General features: G+C 44.0%; 1 protein-coding gene across 8 annotated transcripts in view; it reads left to right on the top strand.

The window, feature by feature from the left end:
* Positions 1–18,920, top strand: part of USP4 (ubiquitin specific peptidase 4) — a 47,722-nt gene that overhangs the window by 19,385 nt on the left and 9,417 nt on the right. For 3 of the 8 annotated variants that reach the window (XR_006214781.1, XM_042978931.1, XM_042978934.1), the window contains 9 exons: positions 1,431–1,571; positions 2,406–2,523; positions 5,847–6,020; positions 9,649–9,807; positions 10,677–10,901; positions 11,634–11,717; positions 12,636–12,730; positions 15,004–15,195; positions 16,121–16,209. Coding sequence is in view for 6 of the 8 variants with exons in the window: in XM_042978931.1 (XP_042834865.1) it covers positions 1,431–1,571; positions 2,406–2,523; positions 5,847–6,020; positions 9,649–9,807; positions 10,677–10,901; positions 11,634–11,717; positions 12,636–12,730; positions 15,004–15,195; positions 16,121–16,209 (1,277 nt within the window). In the remaining 2 variants the exon portion in view is untranslated. Of the gene's footprint in view, positions 1–1,430; positions 1,572–2,405; positions 2,524–5,846; positions 6,021–9,648; positions 9,808–10,676; positions 10,902–11,633; positions 11,718–12,635; positions 12,731–14,298; positions 14,396–15,003; positions 15,196–16,120; positions 16,278–18,920 lie in introns of those variants that run through there. The other 5 variants (XR_006214782.1, XM_042978935.1, XM_042978932.1 and 2 more) reach the window with 5 other exon arrangements.

The raw sequence follows: 18,920 nt of genomic DNA, 5'->3' as shown, positions 1-18,920 counted from the left end.
AGAAATAGCATAAGTTACCAGTAAATAGTTACTAAAAAGGGAAGTGTGACACTATATGCCTTTAGGTTCTGCACATCAGATTTTGAATTTCACCATCCTGTAGTACCTGTCAACAGAACTGAGATAACAGTATGCCACATTAGACCAACCGTGGGTAGTGACTTTCCTCCCTACATAGTAGGCTGGGAATACCTGCATCACATTGGACAGGCTTCAGATATGTGCTAAAGTTACCTGTCTGGTGGAAGAGAGTGTCCCTTGGCCCTGCCCGTTCTCGTTTAATGAGCTACCTGAGTTCTTGGACTTCTTGGCAGCATGAGGATGAAGCTCTGTGAAGCAAATCCTCTTCAGCATTAGAGAAGGTACATTTCTCAATGGGAAGATGAGAGGCTGGGGAGTTCTCTTTCCCTCTCCCTCACTGTGACCTCAGTGTGGAGCAGAACTCAGTTCCTGATTCCCCTTTAGGCCCCTCGATAGTTTCCTAATGTCTCTGCACTGTAGGTGTGGGTACAGGATCACTCCTTATCTCTGCTGCCATGTTTCACTTTCTTCTTGCAGAGAACCCTGGTTGAGATCAGATCTCATGAGGTTGGGCTCTTTGCTGGGGCATATTGTAATCATTTTCTGTAGTCTAAAAATAACCCCAAGCCTAGAAGGAAAAATCACATTTGTACATACTCAAAACGATTCAGAATGATTCACTTTCTTCTACAAGTTCTTATACAGATTTTAGTAGAAAATTGATAAAACTCATACCAGTTTAATATTTGGGGCATTTAGCCCCTGAATTAATTATTCTGAAAGTTGGTATAAATCTAAAATAAGATGCTGTGAAAAATATTGAAACATATTAGGCCAGCCTTTGAAACAGAGAGATTACTCACATTTGGTAAATTTGAGGAAGCAAAAGTAATTTTCCTTGAATAGCGTAGTGAAACCAAATTACCATTTTCCTGTTCATATTTGTTTATATATGTGTTTATATATATATATTTACATTGTAAATTTACATATGTAAATTTTATTTGCGTATGTATTTTTAGCCAGCTGTTCATTTTGGGTCAGGTATTCTTGGATATTTATCTCTTATTGCCATTTTTCTGTGTCTTTCACTGGTAACTCTTAAAGTTCAGGGAAGCTTATGATTTATAAATCAAACCAGGATGCCCTAAAGATCAACCTTGTGGTTTATCCTCCTGAGAGATTCAGTGGGTGACCATGCAGATGAATGAGACCAGGAAGGCCAATTAATCTCTTGACTCTCACTTAAATAAAATTTATCTTGAAGTAGTATGAAAGTAGGCCTTTTGTAGTTTATTTTAAATAACTGAATGTGGAGAACATTTATTTCTTAAGAAGAGACCTAAGGCATTCATTCGGGCTTGCTTTTGCAGAAAGTCAGTAGCATTGTCTCTGCTTCTCTCTCCCAGATCAAGCACTGCACCTAGCAGAAATTTTCCTACCTCTCCAACATCATCAGCAAGTCCCTATTCCTCAGTGTCTGCCTCTTCCATTGCAAATGGTGATAGCACTAACACCTCTGGGATGCACAGTTCCGGTGTCAGCAGGGGGTAAGAGCAGGCCCTTTCACTTCACTTCCCTCCCTCTGGGTCCTTTCCCAGGCTGTACCTGGAGAGCTCTGTTGCCACACTAAGCATAGTGGGATTGGGGTTGCCAATGGGGACGTGGTGCATGTGGTTTCTTGCTCTGGTTCCTACCCACCGTAGAGTGTGCCTCCTCATTCTCACTTACATTGCTTGTTCTTCTATGAGCTGGTGTTTTGCCCACAGCCTAAGTCACGGGTGGTTCTGGGGAGTCACTGCTTTTGTCTATGAAGGGATGGGTTGGCCATATGGCAAAAGAGCTGTGAGGGAATGGTTCTTTGCTGTGGGAGAGCCCTGCCTGTATCCCCCTCTGGATGGCTGTGATTCTTTGTGCAAGCATCTCAGGAGTGCCTGCCACACAGCAGGGATAGAGTGGAGGAGGAGGGTGAGGTGAGACAGTGTGCATGAATACTCAGGCACAGTCAGGACTTAGTGTGGCCTGGTGGGTGGTGGCAAGTGTGAGCCCTTGATCTTGGCAACCACATGTTCTTTCCTGGAGTCACATGGCAGTTAGCCTTCTAGAGGGATACACAGTTAGCATTCGCCAAAAGCCTGAGACAACTCAGATAGCATTTCTCCCCTTAAGGATGTAGCAGGTGGTAACCTGCCATTATGTCACATCAAGGGTAGGGGTGGGCGAAGGCGTGTGGCCTGAGGGCTGGCGAGGGGAGTAGAAAGAACTTGTATCATGAGGTTATTTCCAGATAAGAATTCTAGAAGCCCTGGAGGAGCCCAAAAAGGCATCCTGAGGGCATGTGTACAGCACTCGCTTTTATTGCTATTGTGGATTGTGTTTTCCAGTGGATCTGCCTTCTCTGCTTCGTATAATTGTCAGGAGTCCCCATCGTCTCACATACAGCCTGGGCTCTGCGGACTTGGAAACCTGGGGAACACTTGCTTCATGAACTCTGCTTTACAGGTAGAGGGGAACTACCATCTAAATAACACTGCTTCTTCACAGGACTGTGGCTTGGTTAAGAAAGGCATGCTAAAATGTTGGGAGGATCCTTTCCCAGGGGTCCCTGCCTACCCTTTGTTAATACTTCAAGGATCCCTGTCAGGGCACCTCCCACCTGTTAGTACAGAAGGGCCTCATCAGTGTTAATGACCCCAAAATGTCTTCCTAATCAGTTCTGGGTTTGGTTTTGCATTAAAATATTTTGACCATTAGGGAATGGTCAGAAAATATTGGAGTATTTGCCTGGTTAGTTTCTGATAGAATGAGAACTCCCAGCAGCTCATGCCATCTTTTCACCAAAGATAGCTTATATCATGCCCCTGATTGTGCTGAATCCCCATATCCTCCCTTTGATACTTCATTTGTTCATTGATCAAATATTTATTGGGACAGGGGTGCCTGGGGGGCTCAGTTGGTTAAGTGTCTGACTCTTGATCTCAGCTCAGATTTTGTTCCCAGGGTCATGAGTTCAAGCTCTGCATTGGGCTCCATGCTGGGTAAAGCCTACTTCGAGAAAAAAAAATTATTTGGGCATACTATGTGACAGTACTGTGGTGGACATGGGCTGGAGTTAGGGTCCAGTTAGAAAGTTAGGAGAGCACAGTTCCCAAGACTGCTTTCACTTCTGACACCAACTGCAAGTTTGGGAGTCCCCAAGACCACCTTCAGTTTCGATAATTTGCTAGAAGGACTCACAGACTCACTTAAAACTATTATACTCACAGTTGGGGTTTATTATAGGAAAAGTATACAAGTTAAAATTAGCCATGGAAAGGAGCAAATAGGAGTCTTGGAGGGTCCCCAGTGCAGAGCTTCTGTTGTTGTCTGTTGAGTCAGAACGTATAACTCTTCTAGCGTTGACTTGTAACATTAAGCATGGGGTGTTGCCAAATATGTAAACTCACCTGAGCTTTGGTGTCCAGAATTTTTATCAGTACTTTATTTTCATGGCTTGATTGATTGATTGATTGAGTGCCCAGGCTGACTATTGATAAGATGTGACCCAAGCCTCCCCACCCCTGCCCCACCAAGTCACATTGTTGGTCTTTCCAGAGTGGCTGGCTCTCTACCCTAAGATGACTGTATAAGTGTGGCCACCACCACCCTAAATCACAGTGTTAGATTCTATATTAGGACTAACTAAAGACCTCCAGGCAAACAAAGATACTCCTGTCAGGGATAATATTCCAAGGATCAACAGAATACTTCCCCAGAAGCCAAGGGCAAAGGCCAGACTTTCTCTTTGGACAAGGCCAGATTCTTTACTATACACAGAGACTCAGTGGTGAGCAAATCAGACATGGTTTTTGTACCCACAGGACTTACAATCTAACTTGGAAGTTTCTTGGAGTATAAAGGAAAAGATTAAAAAATACGTTAAAAAGTAGGTGACTCTTGGGTTTTGAAGTTGTTTTTCTCCACTCTGGTGAGATGGGAAGAGCTGAGTACTAAAGAAAAGAACCTTGAGATTTGGCCTTTCATGGGTAGGTTTTCTCAACTCTTTTGTATCCTCAATTTTCCTCGACTATTGGATGAAGATAACAACGAGGAGATTTATAGCTCCACATGTAAATATCAGGAAAAAGAAGAAAGGGTAAATTCTGTAATTTAAGTTTCTATCTCCTAATGCTAGGAAAAGAACGAATGAAACCCAGAGAAAGTGGGAAGAGGGAAATAATAGAAGAACAGAAATCAGTGAAATACAAAGCTGATTAAAAGTACAACTAAATGTGATTCTTTGGGGAAAAAACAAAAAAACAAAAACTTAAATTGACAGACATGCTCAGAGAAACTGATCGGGAATAAAAGAATAGACATGACTAAAGCTGGGAATGAAAAAGGACTATCACTACAGATCCTATAGCCATTAAAAAGATGAGACGATAGTGGAACAACTTTATGCCATTAAATTAGACAATTTAGCTGACAAATTTAAGATTTTATTTATTTATTTCATTTATTTTAAAACATTTATTTTCGAGAGAAGGAATGCACGTGTATGCGTGAGTGGGGAAGGGGCAGAGAGAGAAAGGGAATCTCAAGCAGTCTCCATACTGTCAGCACAGAGCCCCATGTGGGGCTTGAACTCATGAACCTAGAGATCATGACCTGAGCCAATATCTAGACTCAGACATTTAACTGACTGAGCCACCCAGATGTCCCTTAAAGATTTTTTTAAGTAGTCTCTATACCCAACATGGGACTCGAACTCACAACCCTGAGATCAAGAGTTGCGTGCTTCACCCACTAAACCAGCCAGGCGCCCTGACTAGGAATTTTGAAAAAAAGGAAAATTTTAGACGATCATATCTCATAACTATAGACACAAATAATGTAAATGAAATTTTAGCAAATCAAATTCAACAATATAGATGAAAGTGGTTGAACAAGTGGGGTTTGTAACGGCAGAACTAGGTTGGTTTGACACCTGAAAAATTAATTTCTCACATAAAGGAGAAAGCCGTATGATCATCTCAATAGATGTAGGAAAAAACCTTTGATCAAACTCAATTTTTGAGTTTGAAGAGTTATAATTAGTATGTACACATGTACAGTGATAGTGTTTTTTGTTTTTTCTACTATCTCGTTATCCTGATCTTTCCTCTGTAATGTTTCAGCTCTAGTAAAACATTTTGCCTTCAGCTTATTTATATTTTATCTTCCCATGAGACAGTGGAATGTCCTAATCAATTCTTGTTTTTTTTTTAATGTTTATTTTTGAGGGAGGGAGAGAGAGCAAGCGAGCGTGAGTGGGGGAGGGGCAGAGAGAGAGGGAGACACAGAACCCAGAGCAGGCTCCAGGCTCTGAGCTGTTAGCACAGAGCCTGATGCAGGGCTCAAACTCCTGAACCATGAGATCATGACCTGAGCTGAAATTGGATGCTTAACTGACTGAGCCACCCAGGTGCCCTTCCAAATCAATTCTAATTTAAAAAATTATCATCTTAAAATTATTATGTTAAAACTTATCATCCTTCATTGAATAGAAGATTATTCTATGTCAGGCACTTGGGTGCACAGCTTTTACCCTTGGGTAGTTATTTCAGAGAGAGTTCTTAGGCAGTGAGTGAGCTCCCAACTATATCCTTGGGAGGTTAGCTGCAAGGCAGACCACCAGCAAGAATTCTGGAAGGCTGTGCCTTACTATTGTGAGCCTTGCAGAGAATCTACTGAGAACTTCATTTTGTTGGAGTTGACCCTCATTGGCCCTTGAGAACTTGGTTTATCTTTATCTCTGTGTGTTGTCCATAAGGGGTGTGAGCTCTGATTGTGTTCTCTTTCAGTGCTTGAGCAACACCGCACCACTGACTGACTACTTTCTCAAAGATGAGTATGAGGCTGAGATCAACAGAGACAATCCTCTGGGAATGAAAGGGGAAATTGCAGAAGCCTATGCAGAGCTCATTAAACAGATGTGGTCTGGAAGGGATGCTCACGTGGCACCTCGCATGTTCAAAGTAGGTTGCTGTATATGTTTCCTTTTTTCCGTTTTGGGGAGAGTGATTTAGTTTTCAAATGAGGCATTCCAGTTGCATTTTGGGGTTAAGATGGGGTCTGGGACTAAAAGCCTCACACGTTGAGAGCCGCCTTTCCTGTTGTTGAGTCATTCAGCGCACAGGTACTTTAAGTGACCTCAGCCCGCACCTCTGGGCAGGGGATACTTCAGAAGTCATTTGTGCTGTATTCTGTGGTGCCAGCCTTTAAATAGGCAACATTCTAATAAGCCAGACCGTAACAATTCAGTTTAATTTCCAGCACTATCTGAAGGGTATTCCCAGGTTCTCTGAGCTGAGAACCTATACCCGCTGTGGTTTGAGTTGGGCCCCCTAAGTCAGGTTGATATTCGTGGAATGTGGTTGAGAGGCAGTTCTCACTTAGATCCCTCAGCAAGGGAGATCAGGTGAACTGTAGTGGGCTCTTGGATCATCTTGGGCCTTCCCTCACCTTAAATGTTTTTTCCTGTTGAGGGGAGGGCCCTTGCTTCATATTTTTAAATCTGAGAAATCCTACTTAGCCTGCACCACCAGGGTTCAAGGAGCCTTCATGAAGCACATGGTAGAAAAAGATAGGCATGTTTTTTATGCAAAGAGGGGAGCAAAGTAGCACTGTAGCTCAATGAGAAAATTTAAATCTTAGACAGTTTATTGAAATGGAAAACTAATTCTTTTTACCCCCATAGTCACATTAATCTCTGGGAAATACATGTAAATTACTATTCACATGCCATAAAGTCATAAAGAGATGGAATCGGGTGACAACACATTAGGCTCAAGCTCTTATAAATAAACAATTGACAGATCGTATTTAGGGATATTAGAAGTAGTGTAGAGTTTCCTTGATGACGGACATTTTCTCTGCACTGTCTGTTGTGGTAGCCACTAGCCATTTGAAATGTGGGTAGTGTGAACAAGAAATTGGATTTTTTAATTGTGTTTAATTTAATTATATTTTTTTTTTTTAATTTTTTTTTTCAACGTTTTTTATTTATTTTTGGGACAGAGAGAGACAGAGCATGAACGGGGGAGGGGCAGAGAGAGAGGGAGACACAGAATCGGAAACAGGCTCCAGGCTCCGAGCCATCAGCCCAGAGCCTGACGCGGGGCTCGAACTCACAGACCGCGAGATCGTGACCTGGCTGAAGTCGGACGCTTAACCGACTGCGCCACCCAGGCACCCCAATTGTGTTTAATTTTAATTTAAATAGTCACATGTGCCCAGTGGCTATGGTATTGGGCAACACAGGTAGAGAGCATTGGTTCTCCAACTACAGGATTCATCGGAACCTCTGGAAGGGCTTGTTAAAATACAGAATACTGGGGTGCCTGAGTGACTCAGTTGGTTAAGTGTTAAGCGTCTGACTCTTGGTTTTGGCTCAGCTCATGAGCTCGTGGCTTTGTCGGTTTGAGCCCCACGTTGGGCTCTGTGCTGGCAGTGTGGAGCCTGCGTGGAACTCTCTCTCTCTTTCTCTGCCCCTCCCCACCAGCCCCCTCCCCACTTGCACTGTCTCTGTCTCTCTCAAAATAAATAAATAAACTTAAGTAAATAAATAAAAATAAATAAAATATAGACCACTGGACCTATCCTGAGAGTTTCTCATTCTGTAGACCTGGGTTGGGCCCAAGAATGTGCATTTTTTTTCTTTTTCTTTTCTTTTTTTTTTTAACTTTTAAAAGTTAAAACTGATTTATTTAGTTTGTTCATTTCTTGTATTTATTAGTGGTCTTGACATCAACAAAATTGGAATTATTATTAGGTTCTACCAGAAAAAATAATAAATGCAATAGAAAAGAGTTGTATTTCTAGGAATTTGAATTTTGAACCAAGAGGACCAAGAGATAAACTTTCAGGGTTATTCATTTCCTTTGCTAGCACTGTCAAATGTTCAGGTACTTTAGTCTGTAATGAACATATTAAGGTATAATTATGTGTACTCAAAGAGCATCTTTTGCTGAGCTCATGTCCAGTGAACCAAAAATTAAATTTCAGTGTTTAGTTATTCTTTGAGATTACAATAGCTCCAGGTTACCAAAAGGTAGTTTAGAAGTTCACTGGAAACACTTAAGTTGTTTGCTAGAATAAATTACTATTGGCAGATTTTTGATGGAAGGAGTCCTGAATCTGATGTCCTCAGTTTTTTATTATTTTTGTTTTTGTTTTTTTTTTTAATTTTATTTTTTTTAATTTACATCCAAATTAGTTAGCATATAGTGCAGCAGTGATTTCAGGAGTAGATTCCTTAATGCCCCTTACCTATTTAGCCCATCCCCCCTCCCACAACCCCTCCAGTAACCCTCTGTTTGTTCTCCATATTTATGAGTCTCTTCTGTTTTGTCCCCTCCCTGTTTTTATATTATTTTCGTTTCCTTTCCCTTATGTTCATCTGTTTTTGTCTCTTAAAGTCTTCATATGAGTGAAGTCGTATGATTTTTGTCTTTCTCTAATTTCACTTAGCATAATGCCCTCCAGTTCCATCCACGTAGTTGCAAATGGCAAGGTTTCATTCTTTTTGATTGCCGAGTAATACTCCATTGTATGTATGTGTGTATATAGATATATGTGTGTGTATATATATATATATATATATATATGTATGTATATACATATATCTATATACCACATCTTCTTTACCCATTCATCCATCGATGGACATTTGGACTCTTTCCATACTTTGGCTATTGTTGATCGTGCTGCTATGAACATTGGGATGTATGTGTCCCTTCGAAACAGCACCCCTGTATCCCTTGGATAAATACCTAGTAGTGCGATTGCTGGGTTGTAAGGTAGTTCTATTTTTAATTTTTTGAGGAACCTCCATACTGTTTTCCAGAGTGGCTGTACCAGCTTTCATTCCCAAGGAATGTGCATTTCTGACAAGCTCCCAGGTGATGCTGGTGGTGCTAGTTGGGGACCACACTCTTGAAGATCATGGGTGTAAAGCGATACAAGGCAGACAGTTTATTTAAGGATAGGAGGGCTGTTAGGTACAGGAGGCTTCCTCTGACTGATACAGATATTTATAAAGTTCTCATGGAGACTCTGAACCAAAGAAGCAAGTAAGAGGGGGATTCGTGTCAGTATTTAGGAGATGTGGCTGCTCAGGATGCCACTCTTCACTTTTCTTTTAGGATAGTGCCCAGGTGTCAAGTCTGCTGTTCTCCTGGCTTTTGATCTGAGCCCTCTCTCTCTGGTGAGAACTACTGGCCTCCTTTAGGCTCCTGATGAATTAATTGGGCCACTCAACCAGATGGTATTCTCCCTTACTGTCCCAGGTGACCCTGCAAAGTTTTTGTTTTTTTTTTTTCAAGTTTATTTATTTTGAGAACAAAGAGGGTGGGGCACACATGCAAGTCAGGGAGGGGCAAAGAGAGAGGGAGAGAGAAGCCCAAGGTGTCTCTGCACATCAGCATGGAGCTGGATGTGGGGCTTAGCCTCATGAACCAGGAGATCGGTGACCCAAGCCGAAGTTGGATGCTCAGCCACCGGAGCCATCCAGGTGCCCCTGCAGAGTTATTTTTGATGGCAATTTCCCATCTGACTTCACCGGTTTAAATCTTATACTTTCTGATGTGATTGCTTTTGTTGTAGACCCAAGTGGGACGTTTCGCCCCTCAGTTTTCTGGCTACCAGCAACAAGACTCTCAGGAGTTGTTAGCCTTTCTTCTAGATGGATTGCATGAAGATCTGAACCGTGTAAAGAAGAAGCCCTACCTGGAGCTGAAGGATGCCAATGGGCGGCCAGATGCGGTAGGATATTGAAGATTGAGGATTTTGAGCAGTAGTATTTCATAGAAGTTGCCTCCTTCTGAAAGTTGCAGGAAAATTCTTTTGGTCTTTGAGTATTGGCACCAGGACCCTGGTTGCCTCTTGCTGTTGATGACATGGACACATGTTGTGGTAGAGTAATGTGCTCCAGGTCAGGAAGAGACTACCCCTAGTTACTCCTAATTCTCTGGCTTGGGCTTCTTTAATTGAGAGTCAGTTTGTTAGTATAATTTCATTGCTGAACCAGAGACTAGGGCATTCTGTAAAGTGTCTGTAGTATGGGCCGTCATTAAAATACATACATGATCATTAAAATAGTTTGTTACTAACATTATTAGGGCACTGACTTTTTGCCTCGATTTTCTGATCTACGAAAAGGGAATTTAGTATTTAAGTTACCTTATCACATTGGGATTCATTATACGAAAACTTTAAAGTAGCATTTATATCTTGAAGGAAAAACCATGAGTTAGCTGAACTGTAGTATGAATTAAAACCTCACTGAAGGAACTTTGGCTCATTGAAAACCTTATAGGAGGCAGTCCTTGCTCTGGTCAGGCCCATTTACCCACGGTGTTCTCAGGGCTGTCTATCTCCTATCAGAGGATACACAGATACTGGTGTGTCCATCGATCCTAAGTGAAGACTGTTAAATGTGGGATTGGGCATAAAGCTGGCATGTGGCTGTATGGTACACCAAGAGCAGTCCACACCCTGGCTGGCCTGGACCAAGTTCTTTGCTATAGAGACTGCCTCATGGTCCATCTCAGATTCTGCTGTGGATCATTCTGGATGATGGGATAAATGACTCAAGTGTGTTGAGAATGTCTTCTTTATCTTTCTCCTTCTAGGTGGTGGCAAAGGAAGCCTGGGAGAATCACAGGTTGAGGAATGACTCTGTGATTGTGGACACATTCCATGGCCTCTTCAAATCTACTTTGGTTTGCCCAGAATGTGCTAAGGTTTCTGTGACCTTTGACCCGTTTTGCTATCTAACTCTCCCACTGCCCCTGAAGAAAGATAGAGTTATGGAGGTCTTCCTGGTTCCTGCTGACCCTTGCTGCAGACCTACTCAGGTAAGAGAATCTGCACCCTCACAGCGCCCCTCACCGTGGGACCCAGAGCGGGGCTTCTCCCACCGACTGCTTCTGAATCCCTGTGGCACTTGCCTGAGTGTGTCCCCCCAGCCTCCATCAGACCTCTGTAATCCTGTATCATTCAGAGAAGATTGTGAAGGTGCTCTGGGCTTCTCTGTCACTTTTCCCCCATGCTTCATTCATGCAGCTAAGGTAGTACGAATGATCTGCTAAGTGGTCCTTGTATCAGAACGCTGGGAAGCAGCAGCAGGGTCTTCTGGGCCAGTCAGCCAAGAGAGCCTGGCTAGAACAGAAGGCTGTGTGAATGGAGTGACGAGCGGGTCTTAGCGTCCCACCCCGCTGATGGCTCACTGAGTGACTATACTGCTTAGTCTTCTGTCTCTGGTTTCTTCACCTCTTAGAGATGACATGACATGGCAGTCTGTATAGATTTTAACAATTCCTTAAAGGAAGCAAACTTTAGGAATGAAACAAAGTAGTATTTAGGAGGGAAAGAGATGGGTGGGCCCTGGGCTGCCTCCTGAGTAGAGAGGCAAGTGCTGAGGCAGAAGACTTGCCTGTTGGCTCTTCTGATGACTCATGTGGACCCTGACCTCATGTACACTGTTTCTGGGAGGTCATCTTAGGTGACCTGCGTTGCCTGCTCCTCCCAGCTCATCTCCCACCCTTTGCTGAGTGCCTTTGTCACCCCTCCCATCTATCTTTTTGCAGTACCGCGTGGTTGTGCCGCTGATGGGGGCTGTGTCTGACCTGTGCGAGGCTCTCTCCAGGCTGTCTGGCATTGCTGCAGAAAACGTAAGGCAGGGTGGTCGGTGGCACTCACTACTTCATAGTCCTTTGGAGTGTATTTTCAAACTTGTAGCCATTTTTAGGGGGTAGTTTTTATTGGCCAGCACAAATGTGATTATATCTGGATGCCTCTGGCCTCCTGTCCCTCGCTCACTGTGCACACTGTGGCTGAGACTCCCTTCAGCCACGGGAACACTGTCCTTGCTCCAGTGAGGTCACACTAGCCACGGTCAGAGGGCCAGGAGTAGGGCTCTGCTCTCAGCTTTGCTGCCCTTGCCTACATGACCTCTTCTGTAGTATGAGAAGCTGCAGTTTCTTTCCTACACTAAACTCTGTGAGTCTGGAGTGACTTTGTGATGTTCTTGATAGAAATCTTTATTTAGAAGCAGCTGCCCATTCTGGGCTTTCTGCCGAGCCTGGCCCTGTGTGGTGGTGGGGAAAGTGAAAATCCCCTCCCCATCCTCCTGTATGCTCCAAGTACCTTCTTTGTCCCAGCCCTGGTCACTGCTCTTGCTCAGCCCCACTTCCCTCATAGCCCTGCTGGTTTTAGGCAGTTGCATAGTTGGGGTTTGGTGTGTTCAGCTATGTGCTGAGGATGGTTTGGAGACTTCTGGCCCTGGCAGACACCCCAGAGACGTCTGGATGACCACCAGTCTCTGATCAACACTCACTCCCCACCATTCCTGCCACTTGAGGTCAAATCCCATCGTAACCCTCAAGACAAATGTTAACCAGCAGGTTTTCTGCTGGTGGCAGTCATGCTGTTCTTCTCCCTTGGGCATTGGCCCCTGAACTCTGGGGCTGGTTGAGTGATGGTCTCTCTGGAGGTAACACTCCAGCAGCACATTGTTTTCATTTGCTTCTGGGGTTTTATGTAGAGGCCCTTATCCATCCTGTAATCTTTCTGTTACTGTTGATTCTTAGATGGTGGTCACAGATGTATATAATCACCGGTTCCACAAAATTTTCCAAATGGATGAAGGTTTAAACCACATCATGCCTCGGGATGACATTTTTGTGTGAGTACTCAGTGGTTTCTGCTGCAGGCTCAAAGGAAACATTCTAGAGGCTTTGCCTTGTAGGTGTCTCCAAAGCAGAAGATCTGGTAGTCCGTGCTCATGTGGATTTGCCCTGACTCCTTGTGCCAGGGGATGGGGGTTCAGGGAATTCTGACAGCCATCAATGCTAAGCACTTCATGGCACTTCAGAGCTAGATATTCCAGATAACTCTCTTTAGCATGGACATAGTCTCTTGTCACCAGTTGCTACCTATTAAGAGGGCCTATTTAGTAGTCCTATAGATGGTCCTGATGTCAGAAATGCCTTTCTCAAGAAGAGTCACAGCTGTACAAGGGGCCACAGGAAGATGAGGGAAGGAATGTGATGTAGGCCGTGCTTCCTTGGGCAGGCGATCTCAGAGTGACAGGAGGGTTGACAGAAACAACGTTTTTCTGCTCTGACATTCTGTAAGCTCTGAGACTATTTTCTCATCCATGTGGGGACAGTACAATGCCAGCTCCAGTGATCTCTTTAGCCTCTCCCAGGTCCTCTTACTTGAAGGCTGCTCCCTGTAATTTTGTGTGTGTCCCTCTCCCGGGTGGGGTGGAGTAGAATATGAGCTTGTCTGCACTCCCTGACAGTCACTTACTTGCTCAGGGAAGCTTGAATGTGGACCACACCCGTGCTGTTTCTTCCCCATTCCCTCTTGCTTGGAAACTTGCCTCTGCTGAGAAAGGTTTTCAGCATTTGTTTTGGTTTTTGTTTTGGTTGAGGATTGCAGTACACGAAGGAATCATTTCCTTCCCTTTAAGTTTTTGGGCCTGTGACTTCCAGATCACTCTAAAAGAAGTAGTTCTTGACCACACCCAAGATCCTAGTTCTGTTCACTTGCACAGGCTGCCTCCCCACTCAGCCATCTTTGCTTACTTGACAAAGTCAGCTCAGTGTCAGGCTAAGGCTGTCCATTTCTGACCCCAAGTCCTTAACAGCAAACATCTCCCCTCAATTCTGGAAACTAGTGTTTGTACACACCCAAGCTCAGAGGAACTGGGGTGTTGCCCTGTGGGAAGCTTAGCAAACCACCACCAACAAAGGAATTTGCAGAGGGCTTGAGTGCCAACCATCAGGAAGCAGATTGTTTTAAAGATTAATTGGTAATTATGAAAACACGCTGGTGGCACTAATATTACTTGAGTGTGTGGCGCACTCTGCCGCTGAGTCCTTGAATTCTCACCGCCACACTAGAAGGTAGACTTGTTCACTGAGTAAGCAGACTCAGAAGGGAGCACTTGGCCCCCTTATAGTGGCCAGAAGGTGACAGTGACAGACCTGGGCCAGCTTCACTCCAAGACCTCATTCTTGACACTAATGCTGGACCACAGGGCCCTTACCTAGAGCACACCTTAGACATTTTTGTGAGTTTTTCTTAGAACTCCTCTTGCACATATGTCATTTAGGACTATTTGCCAGGCATCTGGGGAGGGGTGTGTGTGTGTGTGTGTGTGTGTGTGTGTGTGTGTGTGTGTGTGTGTGTGTGTGTTTATAGTTTTCAAAAATTGAATCAGTAAGTTTGTGTCTCCCCCTATAGGAAGAGGGAAAGACTACAGTCGGTTGCCAGCAATTTTGGTAACATCTGTTCCAGGATAAAACATCTATAAATCTCCTCAATCCCATGTATTCACTAAGTAAGACACATTTTTCAAAATCATTGATTTATATTTAGCATTTTCTTTGGTTATCTCTAATTTTTATAAAATTAAATATGGTTCTTTTACTTCAATGTTTTTGAACAAAGATAGCAAACAATTAGTTTTATAAATTTGCTTCCTCATTTGAAAGAAAGCATCTTTGCATAATATTCTAGGTATACATTCTTGTACAATATTTGATTTTATAACACTTCAAAAGTTGAGCTCCTTGGTGACAGAAGATGAACTTGGTGGCCAGGCCTCCCCCTTCCTGCGCCTTTATGTCTGCAGTGATGGTCCCGATGACAGCTGTCATCTGTGTTGAGTCCCATTAAAGGACCACAGAATTGAGGCCACGGTTGGGGGAAGGAGAATCACATTATCCCCGACTCCCGGGTTGCATAGGTTCACATTTTGCTGATAGTGATCCTTGGGATTCCTGACCCAGCTTCCAGAATCTTCTTGGAAATGGCTTATCCACCTTTTATGCTAAAGTATGATTTGTCCCAGTAACCACAGTCCTGGCCACCATGTAGCTGCAGCTCAGATCTCCGTTGCTCATGATGGCCTGCTGCTGAAGGTGCCCTCTTGTGTGATTGACACAGGTACGAGGTCTGCAGCACCTCCGCTGATGGCTCTGAGTGTGTCACACTTCCAGTCTACTTCAGGGAAAGGAAGTCCAGGCCGTCAAGCACTTCTTCCGGGGCAGTGCTGTATGGACAGCCACTGCTGGTTTCTGTTCCCAAGCACAAGCTAACCCTTGAGTCTTTGTACCAGGCTGTTTGTGAGCGTATCAGGTTGGTGACAGAAATGCATTTTGCTTGTTATCTAAAATCAAGACGGGCCTGGTCATAGTGGTGACTCCCCATGCAGTGTCCCTGTGCTGGTCCCACGTGCTTAATCCTGTGAAAATGCAGTTGGGCCTGCCCCCAGAGGGCCAGGACAGGTGCTGTTGGGATGGGGCACCTGGCACATCTTTTTTTTTTTTTAAGGGGTCTTACATTGTTTTGTTTTTTGTTTTTTGTTTTTTGTTTTTTTACAGCTTGTTTATTTTTGAGAGAGAGTGCATGCGTGCATACACACAAGTGGGGGAGGGGCGGAGAGAGAGAGACAGAATTGGAAGCAGGCTCCAGGCTCTGAGCTATTAGCACAGAGCCCAACGTGGGCTTGAACTCATGAACCTTGAGATCATGACCTGAGCTGAAGTCGGGCACTCAACCCACTGAGCCACCCAGGTGCTCCCCATCTGGCACATCTTAAGCATCATGATACTGTCACTTAAGCCTTCTCTGGGGTTCCTAGAATCATGTCTGTCACATCTGTCAGTCACCGGGTACAGGCAGTCTAGTGTTTTGAGGGCAGTTTGTGTCAGAATACAATTTCTGAAGTAGCTTCACGATCATTCTGAAGCCGGTAATTAATGTTCCTGGGAAATATTTTTCTAATGGTGATGCCATGTGACATTCATAGAAGACTTGAAACAAGCATTCATGGAAGACTCGGAGTCTTTGGCGACTTGGTATTTAGACATCTTATCTTTTGGGTTCCCCTCAATATCTAAAGTGTTGACAATCACATGCTTTTAAAGCCCCTTTATTTACCTGAATTGCTTTGTGAATAGCTGGGAGTATGTCAGTTGTGAACTACTTCTAGCTGAATAGTGGAGAAAAACAGGTAAATGTTATAGCTAACACATCATTCTTTTTCTTCCTTTTTTTCAAGCCGCTATATAAAACAGCCTTTGCCTGATGAGTCTGGCAGCTCGCCCTTGGAGCCGGGGGCCTGCAATGGCTCCAGGGGCAGCTGTGAAGGTGAGCGCTCGCCACGCTGTGGGGCTGTGACTGACCAAATCCCTCCTGACCTCCCTCTTCTTCCAAAGGTGTTGTACACACGGGAGAGGGAGGCTCTAAGGCTGGGTGGGGGCTCTGGCTAGAGAGCAGATCTGGGAGCCCCGATGCACCACTCCGTGCTGCCAGTGCATGTTATCCAACTTCAGCGCCTCATGGAATCTTCTTAGACATGTAGGCTGTGTTTCACCTCAGGCAGAGTGAGACTGACAGGACTCGGTGACTTGCCCAGGATCATGAGGTGTGTTGGGATTGCAGTGGGTGCTTATCCGGCACTTGACTGCCTCCATGACTTGGCTTCTGTCTGCAGAGCTATTAGGTTGGCTCTTGCCCACCACTCTGATGTGGCACTGCCTCTGGGGAGGACAGGAGTCCTGGCCAGCCAATCAGAGGGCAGAGAGTTTCTCTTGAGTGTTTCTTTCTGCCCAGGAAGCTACAGGTTAATAGCTGACTCTAGAGAGCTCCGTCTGTGGCAGCAAAGAGAGCCACAGTCTACAAAGCAGTAGGATAAGGCTCATTGCAGGAAACCCAGAGCCCTCGCCATTCTCTCACGTCCAAGTGCTCACAAGCTTATCCCTGACTGAGGAGCTGTGTCTGACCTGCATTGTGGTTGTTACCCTTTTGGGGGCCTAGGCGACTTAGTGGGTTTATCACTATACAACCGCAAATGTTCTCCAAATTAGTGCCATAAATTTTCTATTGCAAATCCGAATGCCAAGATTTCTCCAAGATGTGCACAGTCTTCAAAAGTGAGACTTGACATTAAAAATAATGCTCACAAGGCTCTGTCCTCACCAGATACTGCACATTGTGAGTATTTTAGGTTTACTGTTTATTCTAGTCATACTCCTTTTTTTTTTTGCCATTTTTTTTTTATTAACTTAATTTTTAAATTTACATCCAAATTAGTTAGCATACAGTGCAACAATGATTTCAGGAGTAGATTCCTTAATTCCCCTTTCTCATTTAGCTCATCCCCCCTCCCACAACCCCTCCAGTAACCCTCTGTTTGTTCTCCATATTTAAGAGAATATGACCCCCTCCCTGTTTTTATTTTTGTTTCCCTTCCCTTGTGTTCATCTGTTTTGTCTCTTAAAGTCCTCATATGAGTGAAGTCATATGATTTTTGTCTTTCTGTGACTAATTTCACTTAGCATAATACCCTCCAGTTCCATCCACGTAATTGCAAATGGCAAGATTTCATTCTTTTTGATTGCCGAGTAATACTCCATTGTATATACATACCACATCTTCTTTATCCATTCATCCATTGATGGACATTTGGACTCTTTCCATACTTTGGCTGTTGTTGATAGTGCTGCTATAAACATTGGGGTGCATGTGTCCCTTCGAAACAGCACATCTGTATCCCTTGGATGAATGCCTAGTAGTGCAATTGCTGGGTCGTAGGGTAGTTCTAGTTTTAATTTTTTGAGGAACCTCCATACTGTTTTCCAGAGTGGCTGCACCAGTTTGCATTCCCACCAGCAGTGCCAAAGAGATCCTCTTTCTCCACATCCTCGCCAACATCTGTTGTTGCCTGAGTTGTTAATGTCAGCCATTCTGACAGGTGTGAGGTGGTATCTCATTGTGGTTTTGATTTGTATTTCCCTGATAATGAGTGATGTTGAGTATTATATTCTGATTCTTGCCCAGAATATCATGTTCTTCCACTAGGGATGAACAAGAGGGTGTTTTGTGTCCAGGTCCCACAAGCAGAGAGGTCAGGGTGGTCATGACGGTCTCGAGCAGACCTTGGGAGACCCATAGGTTTTTGGTGCTCTGGCAGTTAAAGCACTGTGATTTCTAGCTCAAAGTGTGGGGGGACAAGTCACCTTCTTCCTCTGAACCTTGGTTCACCCATCTGCAGAATGGGATGATGACGTCTGCTTCACAGATTTGAGGTTACAGGTTTTTTGGTGGGTTTTTTTTTTTGTTTGTTTTTTATTTTTTTTGAAGAGTGGGGATAGGCAGAGGGAGAGAGAGAATTTCAAGCAGGCTCCATGCCCAGCATAGAGCCTGATGTGGGGCTTCATTTCACAACTGTGAGATCATGACCTGAGCCAAATCAGGAGTTGGACACTTAACCAGCTGAGCCATCCAGGTGCCCCAAGGTTACAATTTATTAGATAATGTGGGTTAAAGTACCTGGCACATAATAGATGCACGATTAATAATAACACCATGTCAGTATTTGCTGTTGTTATATTTAGCCTAGCTTTTTAGATATTGCATTTGTCAGTCTCCTGTTCAGGGAGAATTACTGCCTTCTTTTGAATCCTTTAACTGAGTCTTGGCAAATAGACTTCAAACCCTATTTAATGTTGTGAAATACTTCTAATGTTTTTACTGCCATGGCTTCTTGTCAGGCCTATGGTGGCTGTCTCCTGATTCTCCTGATCTTGGGTAGTTGCTTTCAGTGGACTCTGTTTTCTATTCTCATCCTGTTATATACACTTCACTGTATTTAATTCTGACTGCATTAGCAGAAGTTTCCTGAGATTTTCCAAGGAGCTGATAGCCAGTAGTACAACCAGGGACGGAGTTCTTATAGTTTTAGGGCTCTGTTTGTTTACTGAGTGGGGTGGACGCAGGCTTTTCTGTGTCCCTGTCAGACAGGTAGCAGGTAGGGCAGGGTCTCACCTGCTGGTCTGGGAGCGGGGCAGGTTCACCTA

Source organism: Panthera tigris, chromosome A2 (assembly GCF_018350195.1).
Source record: "Panthera tigris isolate Pti1 chromosome A2, P.tigris_Pti1_mat1.1, whole genome shotgun sequence".
In the NCBI taxonomy this organism is placed as follows: Eukaryota; Metazoa; Chordata; class Mammalia; order Carnivora; family Felidae; genus Panthera; species Panthera tigris.
This window is presented reverse-complemented; position numbering and strand designations above follow the sequence as displayed.